Here is an 18,891-nt window from a genome sequence, read left to right on the forward strand (position 1 = left end):
CAACATGTGAACACTGTCAACTATTTTTAGAAACAGATGTCAACATTTTACCTCGAAGCAGCTAATGACAGCAACACGTCATCACGGTTTTCCCTGAAATTGCATTTATGGCGTTACAAAAAAAAAATCTTGTTTTCGATGTCCCGACATACCGACCATAATTTCTTTTGCTAGTCACCTGTGTTTTACCTTTTTTCTCCTCTATTGAGACACTAGTATTCAGGAAAGACGCGTAGACAAAATGGCGACGGTTTTCAGTGAGAAAAGGATATTCAGACACACTCTACTTCAAATGAATAAAAAATAGTTATTTATATTCCGACGACCTACCTTACCTATATATTATGGTTGTGAAATAGGAAACCAACATTTTGAAACGTTTTGAAACTAAAATGTACAGGAGCATTTATCATTTTTTTGTGAATACATGAGAAATTCATTTAGTTATTACTTAGTCAAATTTATTTCCAAATTTACATATTGAATCAAATTACTATGTCTTGTTAAGGAAAGAAACGGCATGGTGAGAATGTTGAAATATATATTCGCCATATCATTTGATAATATTTAAAATCGGCATTATTTCTTCTTTGTAAATGCACAGATAGATTCGCCATATCATTTGTTAATATTTAAAATCGGCATTATTTCTACTCTGTTAACGCACACATACATGCGCGCTTATTTATTTATTGTTACTCTTTTTCAAAAATAAAAAAAAAAAAACAAAAAAAACATAAAAGTGTTATTTTTTATATAAACGATCAACATTTGCTATCTGATATTTTAAGTCCTATTTTCACTTTGTTTGGGTGGAATATTTTGCTCATTTATGAGTACAGCTGTATTAAATGCTGCACGAGCGGAGGATTTAATACATGTTGTGTTCTTGTGGGAGTGAGTTGTTTAAATTTACTTATTTTACAACGAATTTGAAACAAGTTATTACAACGTTATATTAATCACTCTTGTGCGAGAGTGTGGTCTTGTGCTGTGTGGGAAACCGGAGTAACGGAGGAAACCCATTTGTCTAACTAAGGTGACCACAAATCAAACTCACATGCGCCCATGCTGGCAATCGAACAAGGATTGCTTACGTGAGAAGCGAGTGTGCTAACTACATCACTATCCGGACAAGCTAGCTAACCTTGACCTCCATTGTAATGCCAATTTGTTGAAAATAGATGTAAACAATGGGTAATAATGTTTTGTTGTTTTACCTATTAAGCGGTTTTATATACGTGTACAGAATGAAAAAAAAAACATGTACATTTCCATGCGAAGTGATCAGTTAAACGCGTGCCGTGCTTAAAAACAACCGACAAAAAAGCTTGTATCAAAATAATGTCTAACTATACAAATAATCTATGTTTTTGATTGTTTTTAAATTGACTAAAATGCGTCATCCGCCTCTTTCTCGGGGATTAACCTTAATATCAAATCTATTTGAATAACTTCAGTAATAATCTTAGTTATGTGAAATAATGAACAATGTCACAACGACGGATCGAAGTAGTCGGCCATGTTTTCGTTTCAAGTTACCCGCTTACGAATGAAATAGTTTCATCAATTAAGTAGTACGGGATGCAACTATTGATGGAACACATATATAGAAGAAATCGACTTATTTCCCTTTGATACACTTCCCCATCGACAGCTACGGGCCTGCATATATTTGATACATTATTTTGTTTTTATAATTATTGTCATTTGTTTGTCTTATCGGAAAATCAGACATGTAACATTCGTTCAAATACGTTTAATACGTCAAAAATACGTTTGTTGGAACCACAGACGTGGTTTATAGGTCCGTGCTGGAATCAAGTTATCACTTGTCAATCGGAATTCCTCGGCTAGTATCAAGATATGGTCTATCTCGAAGCTTACCGGAGATGGCCGAGTTGTTACGATTGTCTATCTCGAAGCTTGCCGCCGGAGATGGCCGAATTGTTACGATTTGTCACTTGTATTAAATTTGCCTATAAATAGTTATTGCACAACAGCTATAAATAACTTATTACACAATCATCGGCGGCGTAAATTCTATTTAAATAGATTGTGAAATAAGTTCGCTTCATTTCATCAACGTTAATGGTACGTAGCGTTTTACAAATGTAAAGATGGTTAAATAATTCACTAAATTATCAAAAAATACAAATTACTGACACATAACACGCTGGGGTTACTAATATAATTCAATAAATACTGGATATCCCATGTTTATAAACCGATACACATGATTAATTAGAACGAGATACAGATGTCTGTTATGTTATAACGAGAACACACAAATATATGTACACATATGATTTTATTTTTTAACTATAATAATAATAATAATTTATAAAAATAGCAAATGAAATAGATAGGTGTACGTCTTATTTTTGAAAAATCTACATTTTCAAAGAAGGCGCATTTCGTTTGAACGAATTTCTGATTTTTTTCAGGTCAACCATGCAATATAAACGGCAGAATTCAAAAATAAACGTTTACGTTACTATGGAGGACAATAAACACGCGCAAGTTGTTCCGTCAGTGGTACCAACCGTTGTTAGCTGCTTATTTGACAATAATGATGGATTTATTGACTATTCAACGTCAGATAATGTTGGACATTGTAGCACAATAAACGCAAGTGACATTAGATCTGATGCAAGTTCTGTGAAAAGTGTCGGGAAATACTCACATTTAGATTCTATTGGCGCATATGGATATACAAATACAAGTTTTTCCTCTGACATCATTGTGTCAGATTCCGACAGTGATGACGTAAATGACGTCTCGCGACGCCAGCTTCTAGAAAACGGGTTGACGCCGTTTATAAAAGAGGAACTGAAATATTCCATTCAGACAAAACGGTTTAAAAGAGGGAAAGCAGGAATTGAAAGTGGAATTTAGCCCTCCACCGGAAGATGTGGTACGTAATTCAACGTTATTTTAAGCAAAATTTACCGCAACCATTAATTGATAATTTGCGATTCAATTATTGTTTCAACATATCAAAAATCTTTGACAATCAAAAACAAAACAAAATCTCTTGACGTACAACTAGTTTGACTAATAGTGTACATTCTCATTTATACGTGTGACAAACAATACATAAAGAAAGTTCGCTATTTCCCATGTTCTATTTTAAATACCGTATGACAGAAGTTTCCGGTTGGGAATTTTATCAATCTTTTTGCAAGGGTTCTTGGAAGCGAAGACGCTCAAAACGTATTTGGAATCAAGTTAGGATGGTAATAATATTGATCGATTTGTCATGTTGTTTGGTATTAATAAGCTAATGTGTAAACAATTTGAAGTATCTTTAATGGAGGAAGCGGCAAATTGGACATAAACATCTTAAAGGATTAAATTTATTTCCCAATAAAATGCCTTCTCTTAAATTAACCCGGATTTTGTTACAGCTTACACCGGAAGAGGAAGAGCGTGTAGAAAAACGGCGCGTGCAGAATAGAATGGCCGCGCGCCGCTTCCGGGACAAACAAAAAGACAGAGCCCACACTTTGCAGAAGGTAAATTTGAAAAAAAAAGTTAAACAATAGTATCAATATCTATTTGGTATTACTTGCAACAATCTTGGCTTTGTAAAATACTTTTAATTTTGCTTCGTGATATTGCTATTTAAACTTACGATCACAGGGTTAAATGTGTGTATTTGATGCAGTAGAGGAGCTTTGTGTTTGATGCAGCAGAAGAGCTTTGTGTTTGATGCAGCAGAAGAGCTTTAACAACACAGATATTCAAGCAGCAACATTATCTAAATTGAATAGTATCTTTACAGGACAATTAACCAGATTTTGAAAAAAAACACATTCATTTTTTCGATATTTTGGAATGCTTTCAAAAGAAAACCATGAAGGCATGTTGTATTTTTTGAAAATCTCGTTGAAGCGAATTGTTCACATTAGGAAATACAAAACAAAACAGTAAATTAAATCAAAGGTGTGGTGTGTCCATTTATTTGTCATTGTCTGCCTATCAGCAAAAGCGTGTTAATGAGAGAAACTTGATAATATTGCATTATGTTTTTATCGATTGCTTGTTAATTGTGTCAACAGTTTTTGTATATCTCGTTCCGTCCTTAAAATGGAACTAAATATTTATAAGTACAAAAAAGTAAATAAAAAATATTTATTTGTTTTAACAAGATCAATCACATAAAATCAAGGATATGTTGGTGATTTATTTTATTATTGTAACATTTTAGACATTAAATGTCCATTATATAAAAATATATATACACATCAATATGTTTATGTAGAAACCTTACATCGTTATCATTTTCATGTGTTTTAGGAGTGTCATCGCCTACAAAGCATTCAGACGGAGTTAAGGTACGAACTGGCGCAGGTACGAAAGGAAAGGGACGAACTCCGCCAGACGCTTGATCAACACATGGCCGTCTGCCCGCTACAGTTTCCCGCGCATTTCCATGCGTCAACTTCGAATTCTTGACAACATGTGAACACTGTCAACTATTTTTAGAAACAGACTAAACTATCGTGATGTCAACATTTTACCTCATAGGAGCTGATAACAGGAACACGTTTTAATGGAGTTTCCTGGAATGGCATTCATAACAAAACAAAAGTGTTTTCCCACAAAACAGTTGTGAAAAGGAACACGTTTTAAAGTATATATTCGAGGAGGAAACCCCAATATATGTTCCCACGGTTGTCAGTGTGGAAAGGACATTTGGTCACCGGAATGCAGCAAAAAAAAAAAAAAAAAAAAAAAAACGAAAACAAAAAGTAGTGTGTTTTGGCCTCTTTTAAGGATTGCAAGCTTCATGAAGACATGACATCGAAAGAGAAATTTCGTCATGAAATCTTTGGGGTCAAAATTTGAAACTGTTCGATAATGCAGGAGGTTTTATCATTTTGACGTACTCAGCTTTTTATTAACCACACGATCAATTTCGATTTACTGTATTAACATTATCAAATGACTATGTATTGTTAAGGAAAGAAACGTCAAGCTGAGATTGTTGAAATATATATTCGCCATATCATTTGTCAGTATTTAATTAAAATCAGCATAATTACAAATTTGTAAACGCACAATTATACATGCGCGCTTATTTATTTATGTATTTATTTATTATCTATTTATTGTTACATTTGTTCAAAATACAGCACCAAAAAACAACAAAGTGTTATTTTCTATATGAAGAAATAAACGTTATGCTTCATCTATGAACTCCTGACTTCACTTGCATTTTGGCAGAATATTTTGCTTATTTATTAAAACAGTAGTATTAAAATGCCACACGAGCGCTCGAGTACAACGGGGTCAGTGGTCCAGAAATGTAATATAATTCATGTTCATGTTATTTATGGAGGTTGTTGAGGTGTGGGTAACACTATCATACCTCCACCCACCCCGTTCTAAAAAATGGCTGAGGACCAATACCACCCCCACCCACCCAGGACCCCAGCCCTAAACACTATAATTACGTTCAAAACAGCTAAACTTGTGTTGCGTTCCAACTATTCGACTATCACGTACAGACCTAGTTTTCTTGATCGCACCAAGATATAGGGTCTATGAGTTCAACTGACAAATAGGGTTAGGAGCTTATTCGTATAGTAAGCCCTTTCAGAACCCATACGGTAATGACCTATTTTAAAGCAGGAACAGAACAGAACATAAAATTGTTTCACTTCAAACATTCAACAATGTACATACATACAATTAAATAGATCAAAATTACCCTTGGTGATTTTAAAAGCAGGAAATCATCATAAACCGTTTAGTTGGTACGTCTTCGCAATATATCGATTTCTACAGGGGACAAGCCCACTGACCACCAACAGTCAATGGTTTCCGATTGTTGAGGGTGTAACGTCCGTTTCCGTTTTTTTAACCGACCTTCATTTTCTTCCTTAATTCTGTGAAACAAATTCATTATTAACGATTTTGAGTCCGCGTATTTTAAGTAGTTGCGTTTTGTGCACCGTCCTTCATTTTCATTCTGTGTTCTGTGTGACAAATACTATTCTACGATTTTAAGTCTGTGAATCAGTTATGTGTACAGCATACAACCCTTTTGAGTCCCGAAAACTTTTGAAGAGGCCCACGAATACCGCGTACCACCATTTAGAGTCCCGAAAACTCTTGAAAAGGTCCACAAATACGGCGTACCACCATTTAGAGTCCCGAAATCTCTTGAAAAGGTCCACAAATACGGCGTACCACCATTTTGAGTCCCGAAAACTCTTGATAAAGGCCCACGAATATGGCATACCACCATTTTGAGTCCCGAAAACTCTTGAAAAAGGCCCACGAATACGGCATACCACCATTTTGAGTCCCGAAAACTCTTGAAAAGGTCCACGAATACGGCGTACCACCATTTTGAGTCCCGAAAACTCTTGATAAAGGTCCACAAATACCGCTTACTGCCGCTAACTATCCAAGGTTTCTAACTCCAACGGGCATTACGTATGCTTAAAACGAGTTGTCTCGTTATGATGTCTATTAAAGGTTATTTATTACACTACCTGCATTTCACAACTGATAGGTAACTATTTAAATCGATAGTAATATTAATAGTAAAATACATGGACATGCATTTGGCAATTTAAATCGATTGTGAAATGGTTCCAATCACTATATAAACGTCCATTATACGGAGAGTTTATTTCGTAGGTAAAACGTTGTCTGTGAAAGACTTAAAATAATACATGCGCTTGGTGTTTAAATAATAGTTAGAATATATTGTGCAATATCTTATGATGATCTTATGAAATGTTGAGCTAGCGAAGCGAGCGCGCCTTTCTTGTATTATATTCCAACTGACTTAGATTAAAACGTGTGTTCAGCAGGCGGGAACCAAATTATGACGTGCGTGTCTGTTAATTAAAGCAGCACTCTCACAGATTAACAGTTTTGACTTTTTTTTTAGATTTTTTCTCAGAATCAGCGAATTTTGGTATGAATGTCTTCAATTCAGTCATATAGTATAACCCACATTAGAACACTTCTCAATTGTTTGGAAAACTGCTGAAAACGTACTTTTCATAAAGCGTTAGTAATGCTTTAAGCCATAAGCCATAAAATATCATTTTTCGAACAATAATATGAAAAAACTGCAATCTAATCTTTTGTCAGCAATTTTGCATCACTGCTTTCCAGACATTAAAGCAAAAGCAAAACTATCTCATTCCAGGGCAAAAAATATTGTACAGGTTTTTCCAGATCAACCATAAGTTGTCAAAACGGTTGTATTGTGATAGTACACGTGCACATTTTACATGTCTTATCAATTTTGCGTGAAACTTATTGGGAGGCCGATAGACAATCATTCCCATTCATCAGAAGTAAGACAATGAAAAATCTATGATGTATGCATAGCATCATCGCTCTCGTGTACGATAATGATAGGCAATATCATTGGCTAAAAAATAATGTTATAATCTAAGTGTAACATTAAAGATGCACTCTTACTCCGAAAATAGACATACCACATTTAATAATATAGCTTTAATATTCTAAAAGGATGAATAAATGTCGAAAACAATTGATCTTATGAAGGATACCTAGTTTAATTTGAAGGAAATGAGCATCAAACACGGTATTTCTTCCTTATAAGACTATAGTAGACCACAGTATATCTTTTAGCATTCACCAATCATTTAATATTTTTGCACTTTCTGCTGTTAAATACACGCTTACAGTCTTGTTATCAGTAATAAATATTTTTCATAAATGCATTATTTAGTAAGTAGTTAAAGATTTATCAGCCAAATTGGTATATGTTATACATGTGTATGTATTGATTTTGAATAGGAGTGCCACTTTAAATTACCGCACCTGTAATACATGTACTAATAATAGTACTAGCTATAAAGATAACTTATACTAAGAGTTCGCTGGGAATCCCACCACTTTCGCGGTTTACGTCGTGTATAAAAGGCATCCATCCACGTTAAAATTAACAGTTCAAATAATTCAATGCCGATAGAGGGAACATTTTGATAATAAAAAAAAATAAGAAAAGGAATACATAAATAATAATGGTAATAATAATAATAATGATGATGATTCGAAACAAAGACGCGCTTTAATTCTTAAAAAATACAGTCTGATATTCTTCTTTCGAAAATATGATTCGGCAAGAACATTTCTCATGTTTATATTTACAGCCTAGATCCAGCTGAAAGACGCTGTATAAACGTCAGATATCCAGAATAGACGTTTAAACTACCATGGAGGAAGATAAAGACGCGCAGGTTGTTCCGTCAGTGGTACCAACCGTTGTTAGCGGATTATTTGACAATTCGGAGTCAGATGAAAACACGGACTATTTTACGTCAGATAATGTTGGACATATCAGCACAACAGTGAACAGTGTCGGGGAATACTCACATTTAAATTTTAATGGTGCATGTGGATATACAAATACAAGTTATACCTCTGACGTAGTTGTGTCAGATTCCGACAGTGATGACGTTGATGACGTCTCGCGACGCCAGCTTCTAGAAAACGGGTTGACACCGTTTATAAAAGAGGAATTGAAATATTCCATTCAGACAAAACGGTTAAAAGAGGGAAAGCAGGAATTGAAAGTGCAATTTAGTCACCCACCGGAAGATGTGGTATGTACGAGTATTTCAACAAACTTTCGTGTGTCAGTTGAAGCAAAATTTACCACCACCATTAATTCATTATTGTTGATTTAAATATTGTTTCAGTAACTTCTGTTCCCTGAGGGATTTGAAAAATATTACGAAACAACACAATAAATACCAGCTTACAATAGTTCTAACTTGTATAGTACATTCACATCGAAAATCCGTATTTCCCGTGTTTTTATATATATATACAAAGAATAATAAAAGTTGTCAAAACGTTCAATCTGTGAGAGTGCAGCTTTAAACAAGTACTTATAATGAAATTGATCATTTAACATTTTGATGAAAGGCAAACTTTTACTGCAACTATATGTTAGTATATTAAACTTAAAATGTTTCAATTGTAACCCTCTGGTGGCAATGGAATACAAGCATGGTTGCCATGGCAATGTTTTTTTTTCTTACAATAATTTATTGAAAGAAAACAATGTTGTTGTTTTCTATTAAAAATCAGTTTCTAGTCATTAATTATTTAAGATATATAGGGCAAAATGCATGTCATTAAAGTAACAAGTGTTTCAAGCATCTCAATAATATTCTAGTTAATAAAGAAATGAAGGAGATTTTAAACATGATGAACAAAATGTGCACTTGTGATAAAAATTATTATTTAACATATCAATTCTCAAGTTCGGAACAAGGGCATCAGTTTGGTAAAAGGCAAACTTTTACTACAATGCGAAGCACGTTTATTTCACTAAAATAATTAGTTGACGACTATCACAATATCTATGAAGTTTAAATAAAAAATATAGATAAAATAGTCACTACAACTTCAATTAACTGTTAAACAATAATCTGACAAGTCCAACATTTACAATCAATGTATAAACATGTCACAACACTATAGCCTAACACCACTGGATGGTTTTGGAACTGTTGGTTTGGTACATGCTGGGCTGTTGTTGCAAAGAGGAGCAATCTCCTCAAACAGGTACCAAGACCTTTTTGCATCAAGCTCCTGAATATCAATCCGTTCCGGCATGTCACTGCTGGGGATAGGCTGTCTTTGTGGTCTTGTAATTTCTATGGCAACCTCTTGATTGTCAGCATATTCTCTCACAAACACTGTCCCTGGGTGGCTACTAGTGATCCTGAAAAACAAGTTTATACGCAAAATAGTAATGAGTGTAATTTTGAACAAATGCACAGTTTGTATAAATGGTACATGAATATTCATGTAGCTTTTATAATGAATACACAGCAATTTAAAAAAAACTGTAACCAAATAAATTTCTAATACTTTCTATCATCTATTACCTTAAATGATCAAAAACATTTTAAGCTCAGGAACTGATTTTGTATCTTCAAAGCTGAAGATCATGAAGGTGTTTTTACCTAAAATGGTGATATTTGGTCAGCCCTGGAATAGGCTTGAACAAAGTCCTAAAGAATTAGGTCCAATTTTAAAAGGTCACCGGCTTAGCTGGGTCATTGACAAGATGGGGAATATTGTATCCACCCCAAAATGACTTTCGAACAGTGTCCGCCACTTCTTCCAATGTTTCACCATTCGATGCTCGCCATTTGACCTGCAAACAGTAGACGTAGGTTTAAAAATAAATTCAAACTGTATATATGCTTATAACCTTTATATATGCATATATTATTTATGTCTATATTTTGCATTCATTCCTTGTGTATATAATTAAGTTTAAACCAAACAGCCTAAAATATGTCTATCATAATTAGTTACCAGTTAATTATTGTCAAAAAACAAGCTGATGACAAACCATTTAATTTTGTTGTTAAAAAGCTCTGCTAAGTTTTGTTGTAATTTATATGTAACCAGAATTAAATAAATTGCATGTTGGGGAGTGTTCACTTATAATGATTGTAATTAAATTTTCAAAGAATCCGGAATTACTAATCAGGTGCTCAGAAAAAAAACTGAAAAAGGCAAGGCATATAACCTTCCATAAGCAGAAGTGCCAGTCGGGACTGAATTTGGTGTGGCCTGCCTCCATCAAGCTGAATTCTATCTCCTTGTGCAGCCCTCTCATGACCCTCCACATACCATATCTGAAATATATCAGTAATTTATACTTTATTATATATATGTAACTCCCATTTAAGTCCTAAAGGACTGTAACCATATATCAATAAAGAAGTAAAATTTATCAGCATATAAAACTTGGTTCAAGAATGTCCTTTTCTTAAAATATATTCAAAGCATAAAAATGCAACATAAAAAAACAACACTATCATGGAGACATTCAAATCAGATATAATGCAGTCGATTATCTGCAGTCTCCGACAGGCTTTTTGACAATACTTGATCATCGTTATATCTTTACTAAGAAAAATGATAATGGAGATAAAACAATGATCAAATATTGTAAACAATAGATGAAATAAATAATTACCCAATCACGGTATTGTTTTTATTTTGCACTACGCAGTTGTCTCTCTTCTCCCCATAGGCCAGATGGGTGAAATGATGATGTAACATGGATACAACACTGTTTGCCCCTTTGCCAACACTTTTCCCGACAGACTCATCCAGAAGATACAAAATCTGAGTTCCTAAATAAAGTAACAGTAAATATGTTTAACCAATGGGGAGCTTTGTTTACAACTTAGGTTAAACAAGTTACACTTGTGCAACATCAACTGAAAGAAAATGAATGTTTTGCTTGTTTTAATATGATAAATTTCAGTGAAAATGTTCACCCAGAAGTAACCTTATATTTTTTATCAAACGTTATACGATCATTTGCCTTCCTAGCATTATGGTAGCACAATGGACTTAAGGTGTTTAACTTTTTTTCAATTTATTATTTATATTTTATTTTTTTATACCAATATAAATTTGTTGCATCATTTTCCTGTTTTTACTGCAAAAATGTCATAAAGTTTTAAATTGAATGCATTAAAACAGCAGCTAATGCCCATTTACACAGTTAAACATTACAAAAATATCTCACCTGAAGATTCACAGCAGACTCCAAAGCATCCACATTTTCTAGGTGTTTTGAAGAAGAGTTTTCCGACCTGTTGGGCATAGTGCGGATACAACACCTGCTGGGAATAATCAAAACTGTAATGCACCATGGTGTCACCAGTTGCTGATTCTGCTTGTCCTGAAATATTGGAAGATTTATAAACACAGATATAACACAATATTGATGAATTAACATTTTTTCACACTTATACAGGATATTATATATATACACAAATAACAATGTAAGTGACCTATAGTACAAGCTAATACTAAATTAATCAAGTATTGTGAATTTTCATATTTTTAAAAGAAATATTGGCTTTCGGTCATTATCATGTATTGAGGTTGTTTCTATACACCCCTGCAAAATACCTCTTACTTTGTGATCTTAAGGAAGGCCATTAAAGAACTCTTTTGTCATTTCACAATTACTTCTGTTATAGTCCCTTTGACATTTCACTTTCTCTATATGTGCATTGTATGATTCTTATTTTCTTGCTTTTCCTCTTCAGTTAATTTTCCTCCCTTTGAAATTTCAAAAACATGTTTCGGCACTTAGCACATAAATCTGTGGCAGGCTTCATTACCAGAAGGTAGGGACACAGTTCTTGTCATATTTTCCTAAATTCTGTCAAAGATAGTTGTCTCTTATCAGATTCAACTGCTGCTTTGCTGTACTCATCATAAATATCAGCTTTTGTTTTATCAGATGGCAACAATAAATATTTTTCTTTGCGATAGTTCGCCTGACGTCCAGGTAGTGGTACGCCATTATGCTTTCCGTACAAAATCAATTTTTGTTTTACATTTTGTATATCTTCTATTGTTAAAGCATGTTTTGGCTGCCTATTCTTATTGCCATGCGTCTCTACAAACTACTTTGCCGAACAGAAAATAATCATGTTGGAGCTTGTCCCTGCACTTCTTCTGATGTTTTGCACTACTGTACAAGTTGTTTCTGAATTATGCTGACAGTGAACCATTTGAAATTTTATGACGGGAACAGCCACACACGGACATATTTATCAAACTCATCAAAAACACACTCATCGGCAGAAGGACTTTGCAGATGATTACACACATCAGCATTGTCATCATCAGAATCATTATCATCCTCAATGTCGACAGCATTGTAGGACACAAAATCATTGCCTGCGACTTCCGTGTCAGAAAGATCAACAATGTCAACATTTCCAAAGTAGAGTTGGTCAACAATTTCAAGCTCATCAGCTAAATCAGGGTCAAATAACTCGTACGGGATGGTACTTGCTGACGATTATTGGCTACACATGATTTCTTCATTAATTATGAAGGTCTATTACATGATTAAACTAATAGAAATCGGACACCAGTGTTGACAGTTGACATTTTCCGCCATTTAAACTTCCGGTTTAAATTTGTTTTGCTATTTTAGCAATAAGAAACTATCAAAGTCGGTTTACAATGTTAATTCCCCTGTTGTATAGATATGAAAACATTCACTTACCTTCATTTTATCCATAAATTCAGCCAAATTCCTTGATTAAAGTCAATAAACTCCCGCTAGAAATTTGACCTACATGTTTATGCGAAATATTAGGGCAGTAGCAATGTCAAACAAGGGGAGATTACAGCAAGAAGCGCACGTATAAGGGAAATAATGTGTAAAAAGGCTAAACACAAATATTTGCTATACATATCCTACCTGAAACTTATGCAAAAGACAGAATACGCAATTTTATTGAAAAAAAAAGTTAATTGCGTGACGTCAACATATCCATCGATTCGTTTTAAAGCTGCACTCTCACAGATGGAACGTTTGACAACTTATTAATTTTTCTGTCTTGGAACGAGCCAATTTTTGCGAAAATCCATTGAATCCAGTCAAATAAGATTGCTGACAAAAAATTAGATCGCAGATTTTTATATTTAAGTTCAAAAATTGATGTTTTATGCATTTTTTTGGTTTAGGCCATAAAACATTAATTTTCGTTTAATTAAGCTACTTAATTGTATTTAGACAAACTACTGCTGGCGCCCCCTTTTTTCACACCTTCTGGTCATGTGACCTCTAATGGGTTTTTCTGGGAGCCAATTCCTCGCTCCATGCTAGTTATTACATGCGCGCTTATCAGACTGGACACTTGCCATATGTTTAAATTACCCTCCCACCCATTCCCAATTTATAGTTACAATCCTATTTCTTTTAGTTTTCTTCCCCTTATGGGTATGACGATTAGTTTATATTTTATCAACAGATGCAATTTTAATTATTGAGTGTTTATATGTTTGTTCATATTGTAATGCGCTTATCATATTATGTAATTGTTTGCCATATTATATTTTGCCTGTGCTTGATATATGTATTGTTCGCGCGCTTCTGTAGTTTGGAGCAATAGTTTAGTTCATGTAATAAAGCTCCCTTTAACCCCTTATGCAGTTGTTTGTTTAAGAACGGAAATATGAAAATCTACGACCTGATTTTTGTCAGCAATCTTATATCATTGTTTTGAAGATATTTACGCAAAACTTTGCTCTTTCCAAGACAAAAAAAAAGTTGTAAAAATGGTCAATCTGTGAGAGTGCAGCTTTAATATATGCATTCAACTAAAATGTGTGCCTTGGAATTAAGAAGCTAAATTTGAACGCTTTCACAGAGGAGGCCGCAATTCGACATAAAACTTCGTAAAGGCTAAAAAACGTTACATTTCTACCTATGCATTCTCTTTAACTAACCCGGACTTTGTTACAGCTTACACCGGAAGAGGAAGAGCGTGGGGGAAAACGGCGCGTGCAGAACAGAATGGCCGCGCGCCGCTTCCGGGACAAACAGAAAGACAGAGACCACAATTTGCAGAAGGTAAACATGAAAAGCATAAAATTCATTATTTTTAGATTAAACATATATTTGTTATAGCTTTCAAAAATAGTGCTTTTATAAAAGAATGATAATTTTATTTCGCATTACTTCTGCTTTGAATGTAGCGTCATTAACATCAAGGGAAACGCTACTTGAACTTATGACCGCAGGGCTAAATGTGTGTATTTTTATGCGGAAGAAAAGAATAAGCAATTTAAGAAGTAACATTATTCAAGCAGAAAAGTATCTTTATGTGACAAAGAACCGTTTTTATGCCCCCACAAAGTGGCGGCATATAGGGTTGCCCTTGTCCGTACGTACGTACGTCTGTCTGTCTGTCTGTCTGTACGTACGTACGTCCCGAAGATTGTTTCCGATCTAATTCTTGAAAACCGTTTGTCCAATCCTCACCAAACTTTAAACACATGTTTGTGACCATAATATCTTGATCAAGTTCGATAGTCATGGAAATCGCTTAATGTCATTTAGGAGTTACGGCCCTTTTTTGCCAAAAATACTTCAAAAATATGTTTCCGATCTAATTCTTGAAAACCGTTTGTCCAATCCTCACCAAACTTTAAACACATGTTTGTGACCATAATATCTTGATCAAGTTCGATAGTCATGGAAATCGCTTTAGTCATTTAGGAGTTACGGCCCTTTTTGCCAATATACTTCAAAAATATATGTTTCCAATCTAATTCTTGAAAAGTATGTGCCCAATCCTCACCAAACTTTACATACATGATTGTGACCATAATATCTTGATCAAGTTCGATAGCCATGGAAATCGCTTTAATCATTTAGGAGTTAGGGCCCTTTATTTCCCAACAATACTTAAAATATATCATCTCGATGTAAATGAGATGTGGATCCAACAAGTTTTTTCCTGCCTGAATGGCGCCATATAACCTATACAGTCTTGCGATGCCGTAAAACCCAACTCAACTCAACTTATCCTATATGTGCAGATTATCCTGAATAATCATTATGGCTTATTTTCTGTGACAAAAAATCAAAGTGGGGGCATCCGTGTCCTATGGACACATTTCTAGTTTAAAGCATCTTTTGCCTATTTGGTATTATTTGAATGCGTTCAGAATAAAACCACAGGAAGTAGGGGGTGTTTGTAAAATTTGTAAAACAAATCACGATAAAAATAAATATTTTATCAATTCAAATATTTCTCTAAATAGAATGTGTGTCGTGCATATTCAGATTTCATAGAGAGCTTATCATGGCATGCATGTGTTTAATATGATAGTAACTTAATAATAACATTCCATTCTTTTTGTATTAGATTCTTGTATCCAATGTCAGTTTTTGTACATCTCATGATTTTGTACTTAAAATCACGAAAAGATCTATTCTTAGAAATATATATATATACATATATATGTTTTAACAAAATGCACTTATGATCACGAACGTGGTGGGATCTATGTAACACTCGATACAATGCGAAAAATGGCACGCCTACTAATTTAATTATTTAAATGAGGCGGCACCTATGTGCCACACATACATGGTAAATATGTCGGTGATTAAATTAATAATAATTGAAAGATTTAAGACATTAATTGTACATAGCGTATAAATAAACATTAACATTTACATGTATACGTCTTGCATCGTTCTCATTTCCATGTTTTCAGGAGTGTAGTCGACTACAAAGCACTCAGACGGAGTTGAGGTACGAACTGGCGCAGGCGCGAAAGGAAAGGGACGAATTCCGCCAGGCGTTTGATCAACACATGGCCATCTGCCCACTACAGTTTTCCATTATTTCCATGCGTCAACCTGAAACTCTTGACAACATGTGAACACAGAAACAGATTGAATTTTCTTGATGTTCACCTTTCCGGAGATCATATCAGAATAGGAAAACTAAAAACCCTAGGAGATCATAATTATAATCATATCCGGGATTTGCAACCAACATTGGCGGAAATCATAATTATTATAATCCCGGGGAATTAAATGTCAAGAGATCAAAACAATAAGCTTTTTAGCCACTCACTTTTTCCGTAGATATAAAACTTTCTAATTTTGAATGTATTTTAATTAGTAGAAAATTAATTTCGATTTGAATATTATAAGTTACGGGGTTAGTAGGTGACCCGATATTGGAAATACGGATCAAAGGAAATCTTATCGCTCGAACCCGAATATGGCTCCCTGTGCCCCGTATATCCCATGTCGGGTCACCTGCTGACCATGTATCGTATATATCACGTCGCAAACCTGTTGTGTCATCCGCACATTTCTACAACAGTATACATAGTGCTGGCAATTTTAAAGTGCCACAGACTGACAGTTTAAGTTTAAATACTTGCTTTTATCAAGAAATCCAGCACTTGAACAGTTTTCATCAAAAGTTAAAAGAATTGAAAAATAAGAATACTTTTGAAGTTGAAGTAAAATCACATCTCATTGATGGTATGAAGTGTGCAAAATTAGAACATTTTATTAATTGTGATTCATTTCGATTTTTAGCTTGCATAGTAGTGAACAATTTTTGTCAAATATAGTGTCATACCGTTTTACAGTCAGTAATGTTACATTTTTAAGAGGAATTTTAATCTCAGACACTTAATCATACTTTAACTAGTCAAAGTATTTTATTTTAATTGTATAAGAAAACCTTACTTAAACAGCCAACATCTAAGAACTTGGCATATATTTATATTTTTCATGAGGAACTCATTGAAAATAAGTTGAATAACTTTAATGGTTTATCCTGTGTAGTTACAGTTTTGAGTTTTTCAGTAACGTGTGTGTCCAAAATAGTTTTTAATGTTGTAATTTAGTATACATATCATCCCTAACTCTTTGTTAAACATTGTGTGATATAACTATATGTGATATTTGGTTTGTTAATATATGTATGACATAATTATATATGCGCGAATAAATCTATCTATCTAAATCTATCTATGTATTTGTCTGTCTATATATCCGTATATAATTTCTCGAACAATTCCGTGGATAATATTTGACCTAGTCCAGATTTATTTGACCTAGTCCGGAGTTATTTGAGCTAGTCCGGAGTTATTTGAGCTAGTGCGGAGTTATTTGAGCTAGTCCGGAGTTATTTGAGCTAGTGCGGAGTTGTTTGAGCTAGTCCGGAGTTATTTGAGCTAGTGCGGAGTTATTAGAGCTAGTCCGGAGTTATTTGAGCTAGTGCGGAGTTATTTGAGCTAGTCCGGAGTTATTTGAGCTAGTGCGGAGTTATTTGAGCTAGTCCGGAGTTATTCGAGCTAGTCCGAAGTTATTTGAGCTAGTCCGGAGTTATTCGAGCTAGTCCGGAGTTATTTGACCTAGTCCGGAGTTATTTGAGCTAGTCCGGAGTTATTTCACCTAGTCCGGAGCTATTTGAGCTAGTCCGAAGTTATTTGAGCTAGTCCGGAGTTATTTGAGCTAGTCCGGAGTTATTCGATCTAGTCCGGAGTTATTTATAATCCGCTCAGTTGTATTTTTCCCAGGATATTTTGTTGAGATCTAATTTTTCCCTTGCTTAACATAATCCCGGGTTTAATCTAGACTTAGACTTTTACCGGAAATGATGTAAGCGATAGTTTTGGAGACCTTTGGTACATGTGTTTTTCTTCACATCGGAGGTTTATTGGAAACGCCTTTTCGCCAATAAATGACGGAGAGGATTCAAAATCCGATAATGCCGTAAAATGACTAATTTGTTGAATACTCGGTAAAAAGAAGTGGTCAAAGTTTTGGTAAAACATTTTTCGTACTATATGGGGTAAAGTTTTGAACAAATGTAAAGTCATAATACATCGACTTAAAGGGATTCAGTTTATTTGGGTTAAATGCATTTAATGTGTATAACATTACTCAATAGTGGATCCAGTTTCGACATCTCTAGGCTAGGCAGTGAACGCATATTGAAATGAATAGTTAACTAAACTGACTATATATATACATGTATAAGGGTTTCAGTTTTGGTTAATTGCAACATATGGGCATTGAATTACTATATGGGATCTAGTTTTAGTTTTAGTTTTTTAGTTTTTTTTCTAGGCAGTGAAAGCAGGTGTTAATGTACTGTACAGTTGACTTAACTGACTAGAAGGGATTCAGTTTTGGTAAATTTAATTTTAATGGGATATGGGAATCCAGTTTGATATATTTAAGCTATGGACAATGTATCGAAACAAAAAAGTGAACAAAATAGAATCTAGTTTTGGTAAATTTACATATGTATTGTCATATTTTATCGGGCAGTTGACGTACGGTGATCTTATACCTGTAGTTACACGACGTGTAAACCTGCAGATATACTGCGTGTACGTAAACTGATACCTGTAGCTACACGCCGTGAACATGAACCTATACCTGTAGCTACACGTACGCGGTTTACGTGAACTTATACCTGTAGCTACACGCCTTAACGCGAACTTATTCCTATAGCTACACGCCGTGTACGTGAACTTATACCTGTAGCTACA

General features: G+C 34.3%; 2 protein-coding genes and 1 pseudogene across 3 annotated transcripts; 2 read left to right on the top strand and 1 right to left on the bottom strand.

Moving 5' to 3' along the window:
- The first annotated feature begins 2,211 nt into the window (after positions 1–2,211).
- LOC128245567 (activating transcription factor 3-like) lies at positions 2,212–5,143 on the top strand (annotated as a pseudogene).
- Positions 5,144–6,861: 1,718 nt separating this feature from the next.
- LOC128203589 (uncharacterized) lies at positions 6,862–17,131 on the top strand. 2 transcript variants are annotated; one of them, XM_052905077.1, is made up of 4 exons: positions 6,862–6,940; positions 8,154–8,606; positions 14,318–14,425; positions 16,081–17,131. In XM_052905077.1, the coding sequence occupies exons 2-4, from the start codon at positions 8,217–8,219 to the stop codon at positions 16,246–16,248; spliced, it is 666 nt and encodes a 221-aa protein (XP_052761037.1). In that variant the 5' UTR covers positions 6,862–6,940; positions 8,154–8,216; the 3' UTR covers positions 16,249–17,131. The 2 variants fall into 2 exon arrangements, with proteins under 2 accessions (XP_052761037.1, XP_052761036.1); XM_052905076.1 differs by lacking the exon at positions 6,862–6,940 and adding an exon at positions 7,972–8,027.
- LOC128203588 (uncharacterized) lies at positions 9,136–13,170 on the bottom strand. Its single transcript, XM_052905075.1, is given in 6 exon segments — positions 9,136–9,736; positions 9,981–10,174; positions 10,556–10,664; positions 11,009–11,168; positions 11,570–11,725; positions 13,073–13,170. Coding segments are annotated over 5 exon segments (840 nt in total). The 5' UTR covers positions 11,697–11,725; positions 13,073–13,170; the 3' UTR covers positions 9,136–9,486.
- Positions 17,132–18,891: the final 1,760 nt, after the last annotated feature.

This window comes from Mya arenaria, chromosome 9, assembly GCF_026914265.1.
Source record: "Mya arenaria isolate MELC-2E11 chromosome 9, ASM2691426v1".
Classification (NCBI taxonomy): Eukaryota; Metazoa; Mollusca; class Bivalvia; order Myida; family Myidae; genus Mya; species Mya arenaria.